Here is a 17,659-nt window from a genome sequence, read left to right on the forward strand (position 1 = left end):
TGACTCATGACCCTGAAGAACACACTGCTTTGGGCTTTCTTTTATGAACTTGAAATCCTCAGGCCTGCCCCGACCTCTCTCTCCACAGGCAGGTCTCCTCCTGTAGGGCTCCATGCTTCCTCAGCAGCTGCTGGGCTGAGGCCACATCTTCCAGCTCCTCTTTGCTGCACAGCTGAGCCTGGATGCTCTCTGCCCACTGCAGCAGCTTCTGGCTCTCTTGGAGGATACCTCGCTGAACCCCAGCCTCAGTCTGGACCTGGACCTGCTGGGCCATCTGCCCTTGTGCTTGCTTTAACAGTGACTGCAACATCAGGACCTGCTCCCAAAGCAGCCAGCCCTCTGTGGGGCCTGACTCCATCACCCTACAGGATGTAAACCATGACAGTGAGTGCCTCAGCCCTGTGTCTTCTGGAAGAGTAGTGACAACTCTGAATCCCACCCCTCCCCTAGCTAGACACAGAACAAGCATGAGGCTCTCTATTTCTCTGAGTGTTGGAAGCCAGACCCCATCCAAGGCTTTCTCAAAGGTCCTGATGAAAGAACAGAGGTTGTGTCCTTGTCCAGGGGTAGACCTTGCAAGGCCCAGATTGGGGCCTGGGCCTTAAAGGAGTTAAGGTTTTAGTTTCTGGGAACCTGTCTTTCCTCTCTGAAAAGCCATGGTTATCAATCCTAAGATAGCTGTGTCTGGGGTATGCTGTATTCTCTTGCCAGCATTGTCTGATTTAGCTTTCTCATGACCTTGGCCATTCTCCTCCTGCACACAGTATATAAGATGCTATACTATGCAAAATTTGCTTGGCATACGGCAGCTTGTACAAGACCTCCCAGCCCCAGCTTTTTTGTCTTTTTTATCTTCTCACTTCCTGGCTCTCCCACTTGAGACTTGCTAGGGAAGAATGACCTGCTGGTCTGGGATATGAGAACACATTCTCTGGCCAACTATCTCTGGCTGCTGCCCACACCCTTCCAATAGCATATCTTGGCCATCTCCCATCCCAGTTCCTGTGCCCGCCTCATTTTATTAGAGCTTCTCTCTGTTCTCACTGTCTCCCCAGTCACCATCACCATTCTGAAGCTGGCCATACTCTATGGTTGCTCTTTGGAGGTAGGAGATCTTCTTCTCCAATACCAGGACCTTCTGCTGGGTCTGCTGCAGGGTATGATGGATGTCCCCATGGCTTCTTGTTCCCAGGGCCTCCAGTCTGCTTATCACACTTAGCAGTTGGGCTTGTGTGGGTTCAGACTCCTGTAAAAGACTGCACACCTCCATGCCACGTGTCAGCTGCAGGAGTTTCTCCTCCTTCAGGGCCTCCAGTTGGTGCCACCTGAGCAGAGGATCCAGGGATGTATCCAGCACAGAGACACCTCCCATGCACCCAATGACACCTACCCATCTGAGGCTTTAGACTGAGCCTACCAGGACAGAAGCTTCTAGGCTGGTGGCCTCTGCCCTCTACTCACTGTCTTTGACACCACCTAGCCTCTCCGCCTGCAGATGCACCAAACAAGGTCCCACTCCACCCTGCATTCCCACCCCTTATTGTCACCTCTGCTTCAGGTCCTCCTGTTGTTGTTGGATTTTCGAGATGTGTCCTGGACATCTTTGCTTCAGTTGTTCAGCAGTACTGATGACCTCTGCCCAGTGGCCTTTTCCAGTGGCCAAGGTCATGAGAACATTCTGAGAAAGAGGAGGACCCAGACCTCTGGGAGGCAGGCTCTTCTCTCCCCATACTCCCTTTGGGTGACAAAGGACATTGGGATGCTTGGCTCTAAGACATCCTGCTCACCTTGAGAAGGAATCATCTGAGTACACAGGCCCTCACAGTCAGACCTATAGCCTTGGCCCCTCCCCAGGCAGGATCAGAGCAAACATGGAGAACGGGGCAAAACCATGAAGCAATGCCAGAGTGGTAGAGACTCTGGTCCCCATTACCTCCGCGACTTACCTCATATTTGAGCTGTGTGACCTCTAAGTTGTCTCCCTGGGGTTGCAATGTTTGGAACAGGGCTATCTGCTCCTCCAGCCAGGACTGGAGCTCCCTACAGGAGCTATAGAAGCTAAACAGGGAGACTGTCTCCTCCAGTCGGGCCCTGTGACGCTGAGGAAGAAGCCAGGGTCAGGGTGTAGGGACAGTGTCCCACAGGAGGGCAATTAGAAAGGTCAGGGGTGTGTCCCTGCCCACCTAAGCCACTAAGAGGATCAAGTCTCATCTCCACAACTGTGCCACATCTGTCCCTTGATATCTAGCAGAGGGAGCTGGTGAGAGCTGAGGGTGTCATGACAGAGCTTTTGGGTTGTTTCTTATTTGCTCAGGGGGCTTCACCTTGCTCTGAAGCTCCACAGGCCTCTCCAGGCTCTGCTCTAGTTGCCGCCCCACTGGTCTCCAGAGCCATAGACCTCAGCCTCCTTCACTGGGACTATTCCAAACTTTTCTTCAGGACCCAGTTGACTTCTCCAGCACTTTCTGCCCTTGGGTCTGTCTTAAGTCCTGTTTAATATCCTTTCCACAAAGGTGTCATCCTGACTCCAACCTAACCTGCATAAGGCCCCATACCACACCCATTTAAATATTTGCTGACATCTTGGTCATACTGTAAGATCCTTTAGAGTAGGAGACATGTCAGTCACGGCTCTGTTCCTAGAATCATGACACAGACTCTAGCTCAGGGGTTCTCAACCTTCTGAATGCTGTGACCCTTTGATGCAGCTCCTCATGCTGTGGTGACCCCTAATCATACAATTATCTTCATTGCTACTTCATAACTATAATTTGGCTGTTATGAAACACAAATATCTGATATGCAGGGTATCTGATATGCTACCCCTGTGAAAATGTTGTTCAACTCCCAAAGGGGCCTTGACCCACAGGTTGAGAACACTGCCTAGCTTACGGTAGGGGCATAGTTAACACCCCCTCCTTTCTCTTTCTTTTGGTTTTGGTACAGGGGATTGACCTCTCAGACCTTAAGTACACCAGGCAAGCATGACCCCCCCCCTTTTGGGGGGGGTTGGTCATGGACACCTGGACTTATACAATCTTCCTACCTCAGCCCTCAGAGCATCTGGGAATAGATGTGCCACATGATCTGCTATGAATATTTCTTAGACAAAGAGTGTTACCTTTGCCAGGGCCCTAAGGGTCTCATAGTTCTGGCTCAAGTCAGCCTGTGCCTGGAGTATGGTGTTGGAGTCGAGGTGAAAGTCATACTCAGCCTGGAGAGATGTCCTTGGGCCTTCTAGGAGAAGGCCCAGGGCAGATGGCACCTGTGCAGAAGGAAGACACTGTATCCACACCCAGCTCCTACCACAAGGCAGGATTTCCACCGAGATGGGGTCTGTGGTTGTACCTGCGGTTTCTTCTCTGTGCTGTGGATGAGGGCCGTCCTGCTCTGCCTGTCTCCCAACTCTTTAAGCTTCCGGGCACTCAAAGCCTCCTCTGGAAGCCATGAGACACACACTGTTAATGAGATCACAGGATTCAAGGGCTGCTTGGGGCCATCTTCTTCCCTACTCACTACAAGGTGGGTCACAGTCATTAGTTACCTATTGCTTCCCTATGCCTGGGTCTGTGTGAAGAGCTGTTAGAGACTAAAAGGATTGAGGCTGGACCTTCCCGTGGAGGCTCATGAGTCTCTCAGGATTGCAAAACTCCCAGACCCAGAACAGGTGGGACACTATCCAGGGTTACACTTGGGGTAGACAAGGCCTGTCCTCATGTGAAATAAGTGCCATGAGTGTCCAGGGGGAAGAAAGGGCAGATGGTCTGGATGTTTAAAGAGGGCAAGACAAGGCCCAGTGGAGTCTGTCCAAGAGGAGAGTTTGCAGGGGAAGGCATAGTGCTGTAGTAGCAGTGGGTAGGCAGACAGGAGACATAGGCCAGCACCCCTCTCTGTGAGGGAGAAAGCACCCCATCTCTATTTTTCTGTCCTCTGTTCCTGGGAAAGTGTAGACACCAGCAGCAAGCAAACCACTTGGAAACGGGGTGCAGGCATTGTAAGAGCAGGCACAGAAGGAACTTGGAAGAAGGACCCAGAAAATCTCAAACTCTACTGAGTTCACAGGACCATCTCATCCAAACTTTGCTGGTGTGAAAAGCACCTTGCTGTGGCTGTCTAGAGACAGGGACATGCTGCCCTGGGCAACACAGGCTGTGTCAGATAACTCCAGTTACTTCTGTCTGCTGAGCCAAAGCTGGGAATAGGCCCAGTGGAGCAGGCTAAGGCCTAAGCCCTGAGACCAGTGAGGCAGCATATGTTTTTATTCCCAGAATCCTGAGCTCAAAGTAGCTTCCCCTCAGCTTCTTTCACTTGGATTTCAGATGGCCCAGACAGGCACAGGAAAGATGTATGACCTTCCCATTGCTGACAGACCTCAGGTTCTCACTGCGAGTTATGACCTTGTACTTTTGGAGAAGGGTATCTGCTGATGTGAATACTGGCTGCCTGGTACTGCTAAAACTTGAGTCTCACCCTGGGGTCCTCCAATGCTGTCTCTGCCAAGCCTTTTCCTGTCTTCTGGAGGTTCCTCCTATATAGAGGGACAGAGGTCCTGTTTAGGTGACCAAGTGGCTTCCTACCTGGCAGAAGCACAAACTCTGTGCCCCATCTGAAATAGTGAGAAAAGCAAAGATTGAAAATGCCCAGGGCCAGGCCTGGCATCTCCACCTCTACCTACACCAGATAGGGATGGAGGACGCGCAAAAAGGTATGAGAGAGATCCTGTTATTTAACAAGTAACACTTGGGAAAAGCAGGGCTCGAGGTGTAGGAAGAAACCACTATCACCCTCTACCAAACGAGTTGTGTTGGTGTAATGTAAAGCTAGGAGTGAAGTGTCACAGGCCGTGTGTGTGTGTGTGTGTGTGTGTGTGTGTGTGTGTGTGTGTAGAAACAGCCTTGGACAAGGAATCAAAAGGCCTCTTTTCTGGAGGGTCCTTAGGCCGTAGCCTGCCCCATCTCACCTCCATGAACTCATTTGTTAACGGTGGTGATGTTAGATACTTGCTAACACACAGATCTGGTTTTTAGATTATTTAATTATGAGATCTGGGAGTAAATTTAAAGGACAAGGCCTCGGAGTGTGAGGAATCACAAGCAGGCTGGGGCCAAGGTCTTTCCTTCAGCTATCTACCAACTTTATGGCCAGGTTAGGTGAAGCAATCTGGAGGCCCTAAATGTAGCTTAAACGGTGCATGGGACACAGGGCTGGGCAGAAGAAAGACGAGAGGGATGTGGGGCTTTTTTAAGGTTGCAAGTTAAGGAACTGAAAGTGACTTAGGGATGAAGGGTCATAAAAATAAAGTGTTTTGGTTTTTTTTGTTTTTGTTTGTTTGTTTGTTTGTTTGTTTTGAGAGAACCTGCTTAATGTTCTTAAGTTGTGCTGGGCAGGTTGAACCAAGCCCAGATGTACTCCATGCCCTTAACTAATTTACAGACAGCACTCCAAATGACCTATGACTGGAGATATTGGAATCAGGGGTCGAGGTTGGGGATGTACCACCAGCTCTGGGCAGGGCCACAAAGACTCTCATTGAGGGAGGGAGGAGCATGTAGCACCAATGCTCTGGGGAGACCTCACATTTGGTGTAGGAGGCACGAGGCTGGGTCCTTTCCATGTCCCTGTGTGCACCATGAGTGATACCAGGGCTGCGGCAGCCCGCGCCTGTTCTTCTAGCTCCCGCAGTTCCGCAGCAAAGGCGTGCACGCCTTGCTCCAGGCGCAGGTGTTGCTGCAACAGGGCCTCAGCATCTGCCTGGTCCTTCCCGCAGGATGCGCTCTCCAGTCGTTTCTGCCGCTGGAGAAGCCAGGACGCCGCCTCGGCCGAGTCAGAAAAGTACTATGGAGAGGTGGAAGAGGCTGAGAGCTAGCAGGTCCCTGTGTGCCCAGCCGCCCCACATCCTGCCCCGCCCCGCACGCTCTACCTGCCCAACCAGCAGTGCTGTTTGCAGCCAGGCGCGCCGCCTTGTGGCTCCAGTCCAGAGCAGCTGCCAGGTTCGCTGCACTGCTTCCGCCCTTTCCAGAGGATCTGGCTGTGCGAGGGGCTCTCTGACACAGAGGTTGCATCCCCTCTGCATGAGATCTACACACACAGCCTGGTGGCGATGGAGTTCAGTTTCCAGAGCCTAGAAGGGTTGGGGAGTGGGTAGATTTTGAAGGGAGGGAGAGGGTGACTTCTGGAGTCTCAAGCCTGACTGGCAAGGAGGTTGGGATATCAGAGACCAAGGGAGTGGACACCTTGTGTTTCTGCAGAGCAGTAGCGATCTGAGTGAGGTCGAGGCCCAGGGCTGCCTTTTCCATTATCTGTCTGTGCTCTTGCAACCAGGCCTCCTCCTCCCCACAGCTGTGCAGGAGCTGGGCCCGCTGGAGGGTCTGCTCCAGCAGGGTGCGTCTGGGTGACACAAAGGACCATTAAGGGATTTGGAGACGAATAAAGCATGGGGAAGGGGTTGCCCACCTGATCAGATGTGCCCCTTAGGCATGATTTTCCCAGAACGGCTTAATAAATAAGGCCTAGGCTTGGGGGCTCAGGGATAGTGTAGAGGAAGTTGCCAGACCAGGATTTCTGCTTGGGCAGGAGATGATTAAAGTTACAGGAAAGTTCTACGGACAGTTGAGGAGTTGAAGCATACCCTTACCGGGCTCTGACAAGAGACACCAGGCTATGGTGGAGCTCTCCCAGTGCTAAGGCTTTAGCCTGCAGCGTCTGCGCACTGGGGCCCTGGGAAGAGTCCAGCTGTGCCGTCTGGTGGACAAGACGATTCACGTGGGTCCTGTGGGCTGACACCTGGGCCTCCAGCAGGTCATGGCTCTGCAGCAGCAACACTATGTCTGCCAGCTGTTGTCCACAGGCTGTGGAGCTGGCCAACACCTGGGCAGAGATGCGTGGTCAGTGCAATGCCAGCTGTTGGGTAGCTGTGGACATCAGTGTTGGGAAAGGATTGGAAAAGGTCCCATTGTTCAGCTGATCTACTGCCTACCTGCAGCTCCCGGAGCTGGTCGGTGGCAGTCTCCACCTCCTGCAGCAGACTCAGCACAGCCCGTGTGCCTGCCATGTGCTTCCTCTCCTCCTGTAGACACTGCAGGAACCTCCGCCATCGCCCAGTGATCTCCTTCTGCCTAGATAACAAGAGGAAAGAGTGGTCTACCTCAAGTTGGGGCAAGGAAGCTTGTCTGCCCTGGAACAGTGGCACCTCTGGAGCCAGGGTAAGGTATGGATGTGAACAGCCTGGCACAGGTGGTTGGGCAGAGTGTGCTGACAGTCAGAAGGGAGTCTGGGAGGTTGAGCTGTTCACGCACGCACACACACACACCCCTTGTCTAGTCCCTATCTCTATGAATGAAAACCATCTTTCCAGCCACACAGACAAAAACCATGTTGGCTCAGATTCTTAACCCCAATCTGTTTGCAAATCCTGTTTGGCACTATCTTCAAAATATATCCATTGATCTGGGCAGTCACAACTGTAATCCCAGGATACAGGAGGAGAGGCCTAATTGCCAGTCTCCAGGCCAGTCTGCTCTATATAGTAAGTTCTGTCTCTGTGATACCCTGTCTCAGAATCAACATAGAAAGTTGTGCTCAGAATGCCACCACTTGATCACCTCACTGCTTTCTGCCAGGATTATACACCAGCTTCATAACTAAACAGGCCTGCCCCTCAGCCTGCCCCGGCACAGCATCCAGGTGATCACTGGCACAAAGGCACAGTGTGTCTCTCCTATGGCAAGACTCCCTGATTTCCTAACTTTCTGAGGAAAAGAAAAAAAAATCAAACCAAATGCCTTTACTATTTAAGGCTGAGCCTGTCCCCCATCCCTCCCCTCCCTGTCCCCATCCCCCGTGACTTGGTCATGTGACCACTGCCCACCATTGCTACTTTCAACCTTGTAAGGGATACAACCACTTTGGTGTGCTGTTCTAGATGTTCCCTCGTCTGTCCTTCATATGTATATGACCAGCTCCCTCGCTTACATCTCTGGTCCACGCCCACTTCCAGAGGCTCTTCTCTGGCGAGCTACACCACATCCCCCTGTTTTGGCCTCTCGTAGTCCCATGCCTCTTTATTTTTCTGAGGACCGAATATCAAGGGCGTTGTGCTGTCACTAAACTAGACTATCGCTGTTTGTTTGTTTGTTTTGTGAGATAGAGTCTCATAATGCAGCCCTGGCTGGTCTGCTATGTAGACCATCCTGGGCCTGCACTCATAGAGACCTGCCTGCCTCTGCCTTCTGCTGCCAGGATTAAAGGTGTGCACCACCACACCTGGCCCGGCCCCTATTTTTTAAAATTGCTCTCACATACTTTATTGATTTATTTTCTTTCTTGTTTTTCTTGTGAGTGTTTTAAGCTTTAGGAGGGAAGACATTTTTGTTTCCCCACACCACTGCTAAATGTCTGATAATGGGGTGTGGGGACACAGTAGACACTGAATTAAATGCCTGTTTATTGAGTGTGCTAGCTACTCAGAGGCTACCCAGAAAGAACCCTGCTTTACCAGAAGGGGTACGTTATACCTGGTGGTGAACTTATGTGTCCATGGGAGACTGATTATCTCTTAAGAGTGAATTTTGAGTTCACAAACCACCTCACTTTTCTGTGTGTTGTAGGGAGGCTTTGGCTTTTTGTGACGTTGAGCGTACTTGCTTGGAGCTCACCTGCGGGCCACATCTGGCCAGCTGTGATACTCTTCCTGTTGGAGGATATCTGCCATCTCACCCAAGGCCTGGAAGCGCCCTTCCTGGGGCAGGATGCTAGCCTCCAGCATGCTCAGCCTCTGAGTGGCTGCCTCCACTGTGGCTGGGTCGGTGAGGGAGGCTCTGGCCTGGTCTAACATCCGATCTGCATCATTTAAAAAGTTTTCCCGATGGGATGCCTTGCATTGAAAGCGGCGGGCCAGAGTGTCCAGTCGCTCCAGCTGTAGCAGCCTTTGCTGCATGGCCTGGCTCCTGGAGGCCTCTACCCTCTCTAGTTCTGCCCAGCGCTGAGCCAGTTCTGCAGGACTGAGGCCCTCTCGAGGTAGGAATGGCTTTCGATTTTGGGCTCGGAGTGTTGTCTGTAGCTGGAAGAGCAGGGCCTCTGTGGCTCCTCGCTGTTGCAACCGAGGTGGCTTTTCCTGGGCACGGAAGGTGGCAAAGGCTGCCAGTAGCTGGCGCATGGCAGGCAGTGAGTCTGGGAAGCCCCGAGCCTCCAGCTGCATCTGCTTCTCCTCAATCCAGCAGAGCAGGTCAGCCACCAGCTGCTCGTATTGAGCCTGCAGTACCTCCGTCTCCTGCAGCTGCAGCAGGATCTGGTGGAGGGCAGAGCACTGGGCAGGCTACACCTGAGGTGGGCCTCAGAGTGAAAGCCCCACCACCAAGTGCTAAGTGCCAGCCCAAGTTGTCCCCGTAGGCTGACACTCATTCTCTTGGCTGAGGCTGCGCTAAAACACCTCCCCTCCTACCCTGCAGAAGGGCAGGGGCATTATACACACAGACCCAAGAGACCGCAGCACTCTGTCCACAACTGGGCTGAGAGCATGGCTTGCCTTCCTCCACCTAATTTTGCCCCTTCGACCTCATCTGCAGGTTGTTTCTCTCTGTCTTCTTGCCTTTTCTTCCCTGTGCCCCACTCCCTAAATCAGCTTATAGTCTTTGACTCTAAGGACTATACAACACAAACCCTGAGGACAGCCAGCCCTTCCAGGTCTCAGCTTCTGTCCTGCCATCCACGGTATAGCCTCCTAAAAGCATGGACTCAGTGTAGTGCCTGCTCAAAAGAGCCTCTTCCATGCATGTCCTTCAAGGCTTGGCTCTGTAAGCCTTTTAATCCAATTACAAGCTTAACAGTTTTTGAGGGCAGTGGAGGCAGAAGTCCAGAAATAGTCCCTGCTTCTCCTGTATGCCAGGCACCATGCTAGGTACATGCTAACACTTCCGTGGATGCTCAGCCTTCTGTCATTTAGGAGCTGTCACCTCCATGTCACAAATGGAGCACAGACAAGTGAGGCCATTTGGCCAAGGCCATGGAGCCAGTAAGGCATACTGACAGCCAGTCAGACAACCTGCCTCCCTTTATTACCAACCTTAGCCAGCCGCCTCTGGGCTGTCTGCCCCTGCTGCAGGCGGGAGAAATAGTGGTAGTACTGAGACACATAGGTCATGATGGAGCATTCATCTGGATGCAGGGCTGCCACATCCTCAGGGTCCAGCAGCTGGGTGATGCCTAGCTGCTGCTCAGCCACGCGGAAGGCAAAGGAGAGGTTATATAGAGGGCGGTCTAGACTCAGTGAGCCATAATCCAGCAGGTCCGGCCTGGACAGAGAACAGGAAGGATCCTCAGAAGAGCCTTTTGGCCTGCTTATGTTAGCTGTCCACTGTTACTGTGACTGTTTTCCTCTGATTGTTCTGCAAGCCTCAGGCAGGAGTATAAGCAGAACTTGATAGGAGGGAGGGTGACTGTGGTAGAAAAGCTAGGACACAGATGGGTGGGGCGCCCCCAAAAGGCAGACACTAGCTAGAGAGAGCGCAGGGAAGAGACGAGGCGCAGGAAGTAGAGAAGGCAGGGGTCAAAGGCAAAGGTGCTAACTCTGGCACCGAAGGGGAGGAGGAGGGGCAGGCCCAGAGCAGGGCTCAGACCTAGATACCCTCTATCTGTGGCCTACTCATCCTTCTCTTTCCAGGCCCAGGGTATAGCGGATGTGTGGAGGAGCAGGCAGCATTCCAGCCTGAGGCCTTGGGCCCAGAGGGTGGAGGCTCAGGCTTTAAGATGCACCTGTGAGCATGGAGCAGGGCATTAAAGCCAAGCCCGTCACTCCAGCTTCGGGAGAAGTCAGTGATGTCCACATTGGTGTAGCTGGCCGTCTTCCGCTGACACCACACCAGCAGGGCTTCCTTGGCAGACAGCAAAGCTGCACTGGCCCCGAACTCCTCCTGGCAGGACAGGACAATGTGGTTAATGTGTGAGGTGGCTGGAAGGCGTAAGAACCTTCAGGGACACCTGGGACACTCTGTGAAAGGGACAGTAGGGGAAGCCCAAAGGAGCCTCTTCCAATAGCAGCTTTTATCTCTAGACCACATCTCCAAGCAGTCTTCCCAAGGGGCCTTGGATGGATCCTCCGGGCAAAGGAAAAGTCTGATTTTTAAAAAAAACTATCTTTTGAGGGATGGTGACTTAGTTAAGTGTAGTGTACGTGACCAGGAACATAGAAGAACTACATCATATATATTGTCTAGACACAGCCAGAGGGAGGTGTGGCCTGATTTAGGCGATGGGATCATGTCTAAGATGTAGGCCAATTCCAGGTTTAAAAAGGAGTTTCTTTTTTCCCTTAAGACCATATTATGCCATTTTTAGTATACTATTCTGTTCCTTTCTCATGCTTTCCCACCTTGTGGCCCAATCTTGGGGTCTCAAGGCCCTTCCTCGTAATAAAGCTGATTCCTGACGAGTAATTATGTGTCTGCTTCTCTCATTAACAACAGCCCTTCTGATGGGCTAGCCACAGAGCTAACTGACCTGAGGCCTCACAGGATAGAAGGTGGGGCTCCTGACAGTCCTGTCGTCAGGCTCTCTGCAGGCCAGGCACGAGGCCTTTTCACGTCAGCTCTCCGTGGCAGTTACTCTACCTTCATACATTGCTGAGGTGAAAAGTCTCTTTATCTACTTCATTTCCTCTGTTGGTGCCAGTGAAGTGTGTAAGAGAAGCTAGGACACTGCTCAGGATCCCAGCTAATCAGGGAAATGGCCTGAGGTGGCTGCAGAGGGCCCCGGGAATCAAACTCAGGTTGTCAGGCTTAGAGGCAAGTGCCTTTACCCACTGAGCCAATTCATGGGCCTCCACATGGTGAGTTTTGAGAGGCCTTCTTGGTGTGTCAAATCCACAACTTTTAAAATTAGGGTCTCAATCTCCAGCTTGTCTTTCACAACTCACTGGCGTGGAACTGAGGATGATTCATAGAACTTGATAGATACTAGGACATTATGCTTATATTTTCTGAGCCAGGTGCAGGGCAAAAGGAGGGACAGGAAAATATAGAGACCATGAAAAGACTGTTTCAGTGCTCTTCAACATTCTGGGGACATTGCAAACCTCTGACCTGGGGTCTCTTTATATATCTGATTTCCTCTGGTGGCACACTATTGTGTAGTGAAGGTGGCAGGGACTCAGTCCCAAATGACAGTCCAAGAAGGCAGTGGCAGATGGCTAGCCTCTCTGCCTCTTACCAGTGAGTGACTAGTCCCCAGTCAGGATGAAGAATTCTAGCTCTTATTTCCTGAGTCCTTTGTCCCTGGATGAAGGGTGAATATTCATTCAATTCATTCAACACCAAGGGATCATCAACATGGGTGGAACAGCTCTGCTCAGGGATCCGAGATGAAGCCAGGGCTGGGCCAGGCCATGAGGCACTGAAGCCTGAGACATACCCTGTCCAAGGAGATGTGGGAAATCTGGAAACGTAGAATGATGACCCAGAGGAGTCCCAGGATGAGTGACTGGTCTCCATCCACAATGTTCTCTGGCCCGATGAAAGGTATGGGCACCTACAGGCACAGTTGATTGGGTAAGCCACAAAGCCTATGGTCCTGAGAAACCTGAAGTCCAGGAGGCTGTGAGATGGGAGGGGCCTGGCTCTTTCAGCAGATGCCCCACAGCAAGAGCAGGCAATGAACAATGGCAGGGGAAGGATGGCTGTGACATTGGTCCAAGCCTCCACTGGTGTTCTCTAAGCAGATAAACTAGACTGGGCCCCTGTGGAGAGGACCTTTAAAGGTGGTGCAGAAAATGAAAGTTCTCAAGTGAGCTAACTCGACACAGCCAATGTCTGCCTCCTCCATCTCCTAGTGTTGCTGCATCTCAAGGGGGTGCCTGGGCCCCTGGATTACCCCCAAACCTAACTCTCCAGCCAGGGTTTCATCTCCAGCATATCCATTAGAAATTTAGAGTCCCCAGCCCTACCAAGACAGGTTCTCCAGAGCCCAGGCCCAGACTCAGTAATCTGCATCTGAGCAAACAGTGGGTGGCTCGTGGGCCATCATGGTGAAACCTCTGGTCTAGTGCTTGTTCCTGAGGGGGAGGACTGGTTAATTCATGACTCGTACATGTCAGCCTCACAGGACCTGCCAGTTACTCTCTGGCTCCATCATCTCTTCTGAATCACGTGACACTAAGGCTGAAAAATTCTGAGATCAAGACTCTCAAGCTTTGCTTAAGGTATCCCTGGTGCCTGATTCTAACACAGGCCTTGGTATCCTTGCATAGGCTGGCTGTCTCAGCGGTCTGAAAGTGTTATCTTCCAGATGGCTGCATGATTATTCCCCCTTCTTCCTTTAAGTCTCTGGTTTGGTGTCGATTTCTCAATATGGTGTATTCCAACCCCCTTACTTGAAAACCTGCATTTTTTTCTCCCACCTAAACACACACATCTGCTCTCATCCGTGCCATGGTGGGGTATTGGTTTTGCTCCCGAATACATCCTCAGTTCTTAGCATATACTATGTAATAACGCTGAGCTGAATGAACAAAGAAAGAGAGACACCCTATAAGACCAGAACAGCTGGGAGCTTGCTGCTAGCCCTGTGAGCGAGCAGAACTTCAGTAGACATTGGACCCTGTGGGTATATTTTCTTGTACCCCACTGGTCTCTGAAGAATGCACCCATGTACTTCCCTTTCTCTCTGGCCCTCTCATCCCTCTGTATTCACCTTAGCTTGGAGCAAAGGAAAGCTTGCTTGCTTCTTCCAGGCTCTCCAGAGTCAATCCTCCCAGTTTAGGGCTTAGCAATAATCACAACAGGAGGAAATCAGCAAATATTCAGGACTTTGGTGTTATGGTTGTTGGTGTGTGTTTACATATGTGTATTTGTCCTGGGATAATACACATCTAGTTATCATCCTATGTTACTTAGGGTAACCCCAACTTGAGATCCTCCTGCCTCAGCTTCTTTAGTGCTGGGATTAATGATGTTAACCACCATACCCAGCCTAGGAATTGCTCAATAACTGACTCAAGGGGAAATCAACGTTGTGGTTTAGCTGTGCTTGGGGTAACTCCCTTGTCCAGTGTTGATTACAGTTCTCTGAGACATCAAGAGCATTAAGGTTATCACTTCCACGAGTGTCAGTGACCTGCTGTATAACATAGCTCATAAAGAAGCTGGGTGTGGAGGTACATTCCTGTATTTCTATATGTCTAGCTTTATGAAACAGGAAGATTAAGAACACCCAGATTCTTTCAGCCAAGAACCCTGCAATTCTCCCTCATTAGACAGTGATGTGTTCAGTCCTGACAGGGTTATAGACTGTTCCTGCTGTGGCCAGCTGGTGGCTGTCTAAGCCAAGTGTACAGGGCAAGGAGCACTTTGCTATACCTCTTGAGCCTCAGCTGCACTTCTAGTATTCAGGCTCAGGTCTCCTGCTCTGCCTGAGGCCTAGGCTTTGTTTGATGATCTCTGGTTCCTGCTCATGCAGCTCTCCACCCAGAAACACCTTCCCAGAACAAACCTTGGCCCTGAGGAAGGCCAGGGCATGGCTGTTGTTCTCCAGGAAGTGCACACGCAGGCAGCCTGGACTGGGCGATGGTAGGGCCTCCCCAGAGATAAGTTCTAACAGCCGCAGTAGGTAGGCACCGTCAGCAAGCTCTGTGTATAGGTTCTGGATCCTAATGCCCACCTGGGGAGTGGATTGAGGCAGAAATGGGGTCAGCCTAGCATTTCCTGCACACCCCATTTTAAAGCCTGGGAGGGGTAGAATAGCTACAGGTAGATGATTTCTCAGCAGACCCCCAGGTCACTGGCCAGAACTGAAAGTACTCAGACCTTACTTACCCGTCCTAGTCGGAAGATGTTATTGATCCAGTTGGTGAAGGTCTTCTTCTGCATGTGTGCATGCTGAGCCTGGAGCTTGCGGACATGGCCTATCTCATACTCAGAGTCCATGGCCAAACTTGAACTCATCAGAGCTGGGCATTGGGCCTGGGTCTCCTCGTCAGGGACACTGTGGCTGAGGAGGTGGAGGGTTGATGGGACAACTAGCCTATGAGCCTGTAGCTCTTTGAGGGTGAATAGAACTGGACATTTCTCCGTGTCTGGAGGTGGTGGAGACATGGGGACTGGGAAGTACTGTGGATTCTGATGGCCCTCCCTCCTGCCAGGAGTCTGAGGCTCTATCTTGCAGCATTGTCCCCATGAAGGACAGAAATTGTGGATTGGAACCTGAGCAATTCTGAGAATTCTGACTGGTAGCCTGCACTTGAATGACCCAGTCACCCCCATCCCACCTTTCCAGATTCTACTCTGAACACCTACTGCTAGTCCTGTCCCCACAGCCATTGGTCCCTGCTCCTTGGAAGGCAGAAGGAAGAAAAGGGCTGCTCACCTTGGTGGTTGATGTCCAGGTCCTCATTAGGAGGCCCCACTGCTGGATGGAAATACAAGATAGCAAAGCCTGGGGAGTGAGGGAGGCGACCAGAAAGGTCATGCTGGAGCCACAGTATGGCCCTCCCCATTGTTAGCCTGTCAGCACACAGGCAGCATTGTCCTCCCAACTGCTACAGGGCGGGGCCCAGACAGGAGAGGGTGGCTCAAGAATGCTCTGGGCTCATTGCTAGGGGGCCTCCTCCTTCATCCTCCACCCCAACCCCTGGCTGCTTCCGCTGTTGGCAGGTGAGGAGGGTCTTGGCTCTGATGGTCTTGTTGGCTCTGGTGAGAACGCTGCAGGATGCTGAAGTCTGATGAGAGGTATCCATGACCGGGACTTCTGGCTGAAAGCTGTGGACTCACTTTCTCTTCTGCACCCCATCCTAGGATGAAGACAGCCTCTGCCTAACTGGGAATAGCCATAGAGAGCTATAGTGTCCTGGATGTAGCTTCCCAGGTCTTGAATAGATCTGGGCCACAAACTCAGTTTAGCTTGTATTAGCTTGTATTGGGCCTGGGTCTCAATACTTAGCTAAGTATTGAGAAGCTGGTGACAGATGAATTGTGACAGAAGGTACCTGGGGAAGCAGCTCCTGCTCACAGCTCCCGTGAGCAACCACCCCTTCCAACATGCTACTTGCCAGTAGTCTTGCTCTCTCCTCTCATAAGCCTTGGTCACAGGGACACTTCCCTGAGGTGCTGCAGCTCTCCCTCCTCACCCGAGTCTCCAAAGACATTCACACACAACCATCTCAGAGACTGGGACCCAAGTTTAGTTAGTTGTAGGTAACTACCAGGGCAGGTGCCCACTCTTCCTGACTGTAGCACAAGCCCTCTGCATGGGCTTCCTGGTGCCCCAGACTACGGTCAGCTCTAAGGAAGATTCTAGAGGAAACTCTACAGTCTTCCAGGCCCAGTTTCTGTTTTGTAGGGGAAGCCTTGTCTCCAGCCATAGCATTCAGAAGGTGCGTTGTCTCATCTATAAGGGAAAGCTTCATTGGAAAAGCCTTCTGGGTTTGTGGGACTCTGGCCTTGGCCTCTCCAGGTTTGTGAGGTCTGAGGTCAGACAGAACTGTACCATACTTTGTTGGTAGGTTTAATAGAGGTGACTGTTTGATGTGAGACTGGAGAAATGGCTCAGTGGTTAAGGGCACTTGGCTGCTCTTCCAGAGGACCTGGGTTCAGTTTCCAGCACCACATGAGACTTAGAACCATCTGCAGCTCCAGTTCCAGGGTATCTGGTGCCTTTTCTGGCTTCTGCAGGCACCAGGTACTCAAGCAGTGCATATACATACAGACAAGCACTTGTACACACAAAGTACAATCTTAAAGAAAATGTTGTTGGGTGGGATTAGAGGACTGCATTCCTTCCCATGCCTCCCCCTGGCTCAGTGGCAACGAGAGCCACTGCCTATTGTACAAGGAACAGCTCCTCTCAGGCTGTGAAAGATTAAGCCCTTGGTGAAAAGGTCAATGGTCTTTGAAATCTTTGCCGAGAGACTGAACTTTCTATTTGGGCTGGACTGAATGATATAGATGGGTGTATCGGCCATAACTGAAAAACAATCTAGCAGGAACAGGATTTCAGGTGCTGTTTGCTCCAGCATCCCAAACACTGCAGATCTGGGTTTCCTATGCCTTGCTCAATGTCTCCTCTCTGCAAGCCCAATCTCCCCCTTTCCCCTCCTTTCAATACCTTTACAGCATTATACCTATAAGGCCCCTGCTTTACATTACAGTTCTAGAGAAGAGGGACTATGCGGGACATCTTCCTAAGTGCTGGGGTGGTGGCTGTTGAGAATTGAATTGGGAAACACATGCATTTTTGAACTGGTATCTGTAACTAGGGGATAAAATACTCCAATTGGCTTAAGCTAGTCAGGATCCACCCTGGAAAGAGGAGAGGAGTCTATTCTACCCAAACCTCATGGCTCTGGGTAAGAATGAAAAAATAATATGTTGTGCTAAATCACAGTCCAGCCTGACATCATCACAAGGTTACATGGGTGACAGAGGAAAAGCCCAATGCCTTCTGCAGGCGGTGTACACCTGAGAGGCGCAGGACCTTGAGGTACATGAGATAGGCCTACATCTCAAGAATGTGCTAAGAGATGCCCCACACCCCAGTAGTACCCACCGTCACAGTCCTTCAGCCTGGGCTTTCAACCTCTCGGGTTAAGTATGAGACCTGTTTCCCAGAGAGGATGCGGGAGGAATTGGGGCTCCATAGGGATGGCGTGGAGAAGAGGTATACCTCTCTGGGCTCT

At 51.4% G+C, this 17,659-nt stretch overlaps 1 protein-coding gene across 8 annotated transcripts in view; it reads right to left on the minus strand.

Annotated features, from left to right (window-relative positions):
- The window catches only part of Sptbn5 (spectrin beta, non-erythrocytic 5), a 43,924-nt gene extending 28,401 nt beyond the window's left edge, over positions 1–15,523 (minus strand). For 2 of the 8 annotated variants that reach the window (XM_076929534.1, XM_076929533.1), the window contains exons 1-19: positions 15,352–15,523; positions 14,802–14,976; positions 14,479–14,646; positions 12,403–12,519; positions 10,750–10,907; positions 10,061–10,289; positions 8,655–9,286; positions 6,977–7,115; positions 6,635–6,867; positions 6,234–6,387; positions 5,921–6,121; positions 5,578–5,835; positions 4,471–4,528; positions 3,349–3,458; positions 3,122–3,265; positions 1,947–2,099; positions 1,548–1,678; positions 1,086–1,325; positions 75–362 (exon numbers count right to left, since the gene is read on the minus strand). In XM_076929534.1, coding sequence (XP_076785649.1) covers positions 75–362; positions 1,086–1,325; positions 1,548–1,678; positions 1,947–2,099; positions 3,122–3,265; positions 3,349–3,458; positions 4,471–4,528; positions 5,578–5,835; positions 5,921–6,121; positions 6,234–6,387; positions 6,635–6,867; positions 6,977–7,115; positions 8,655–9,286; positions 10,061–10,289; positions 10,750–10,907; positions 12,403–12,519; positions 14,479–14,646; positions 14,802–14,930 — 3,542 coding nt within the window. In that variant the 5' untranslated portion in view covers positions 14,931–14,976; positions 15,352–15,523. Of the gene's footprint in view, positions 1–74; positions 363–1,085; positions 1,326–1,547; positions 1,679–1,946; positions 2,100–3,121; positions 3,266–3,348; positions 3,459–4,470; positions 4,529–5,577; positions 5,836–5,920; positions 6,122–6,233; positions 6,388–6,634; positions 6,868–6,976; positions 7,116–8,654; positions 9,287–10,060; positions 10,290–10,749; positions 10,908–12,402; positions 12,520–14,478; positions 14,647–14,801; positions 14,977–15,351 lie in introns of those variants that run through there. The other 6 variants (XM_076929535.1, XM_076929537.1, XM_076929536.1 and 3 more) reach the window with 6 other exon arrangements.
- Between the last annotated feature and the right edge of the window lie 2,136 nt (positions 15,524–17,659).

The sequence above is a fragment of the Arvicanthis niloticus genome, chromosome 2 (assembly GCF_011762505.2).
Source record: "Arvicanthis niloticus isolate mArvNil1 chromosome 2, mArvNil1.pat.X, whole genome shotgun sequence".
Lineage (NCBI taxonomy): Eukaryota > Metazoa > Chordata > Mammalia > Rodentia > Muridae > Arvicanthis > Arvicanthis niloticus.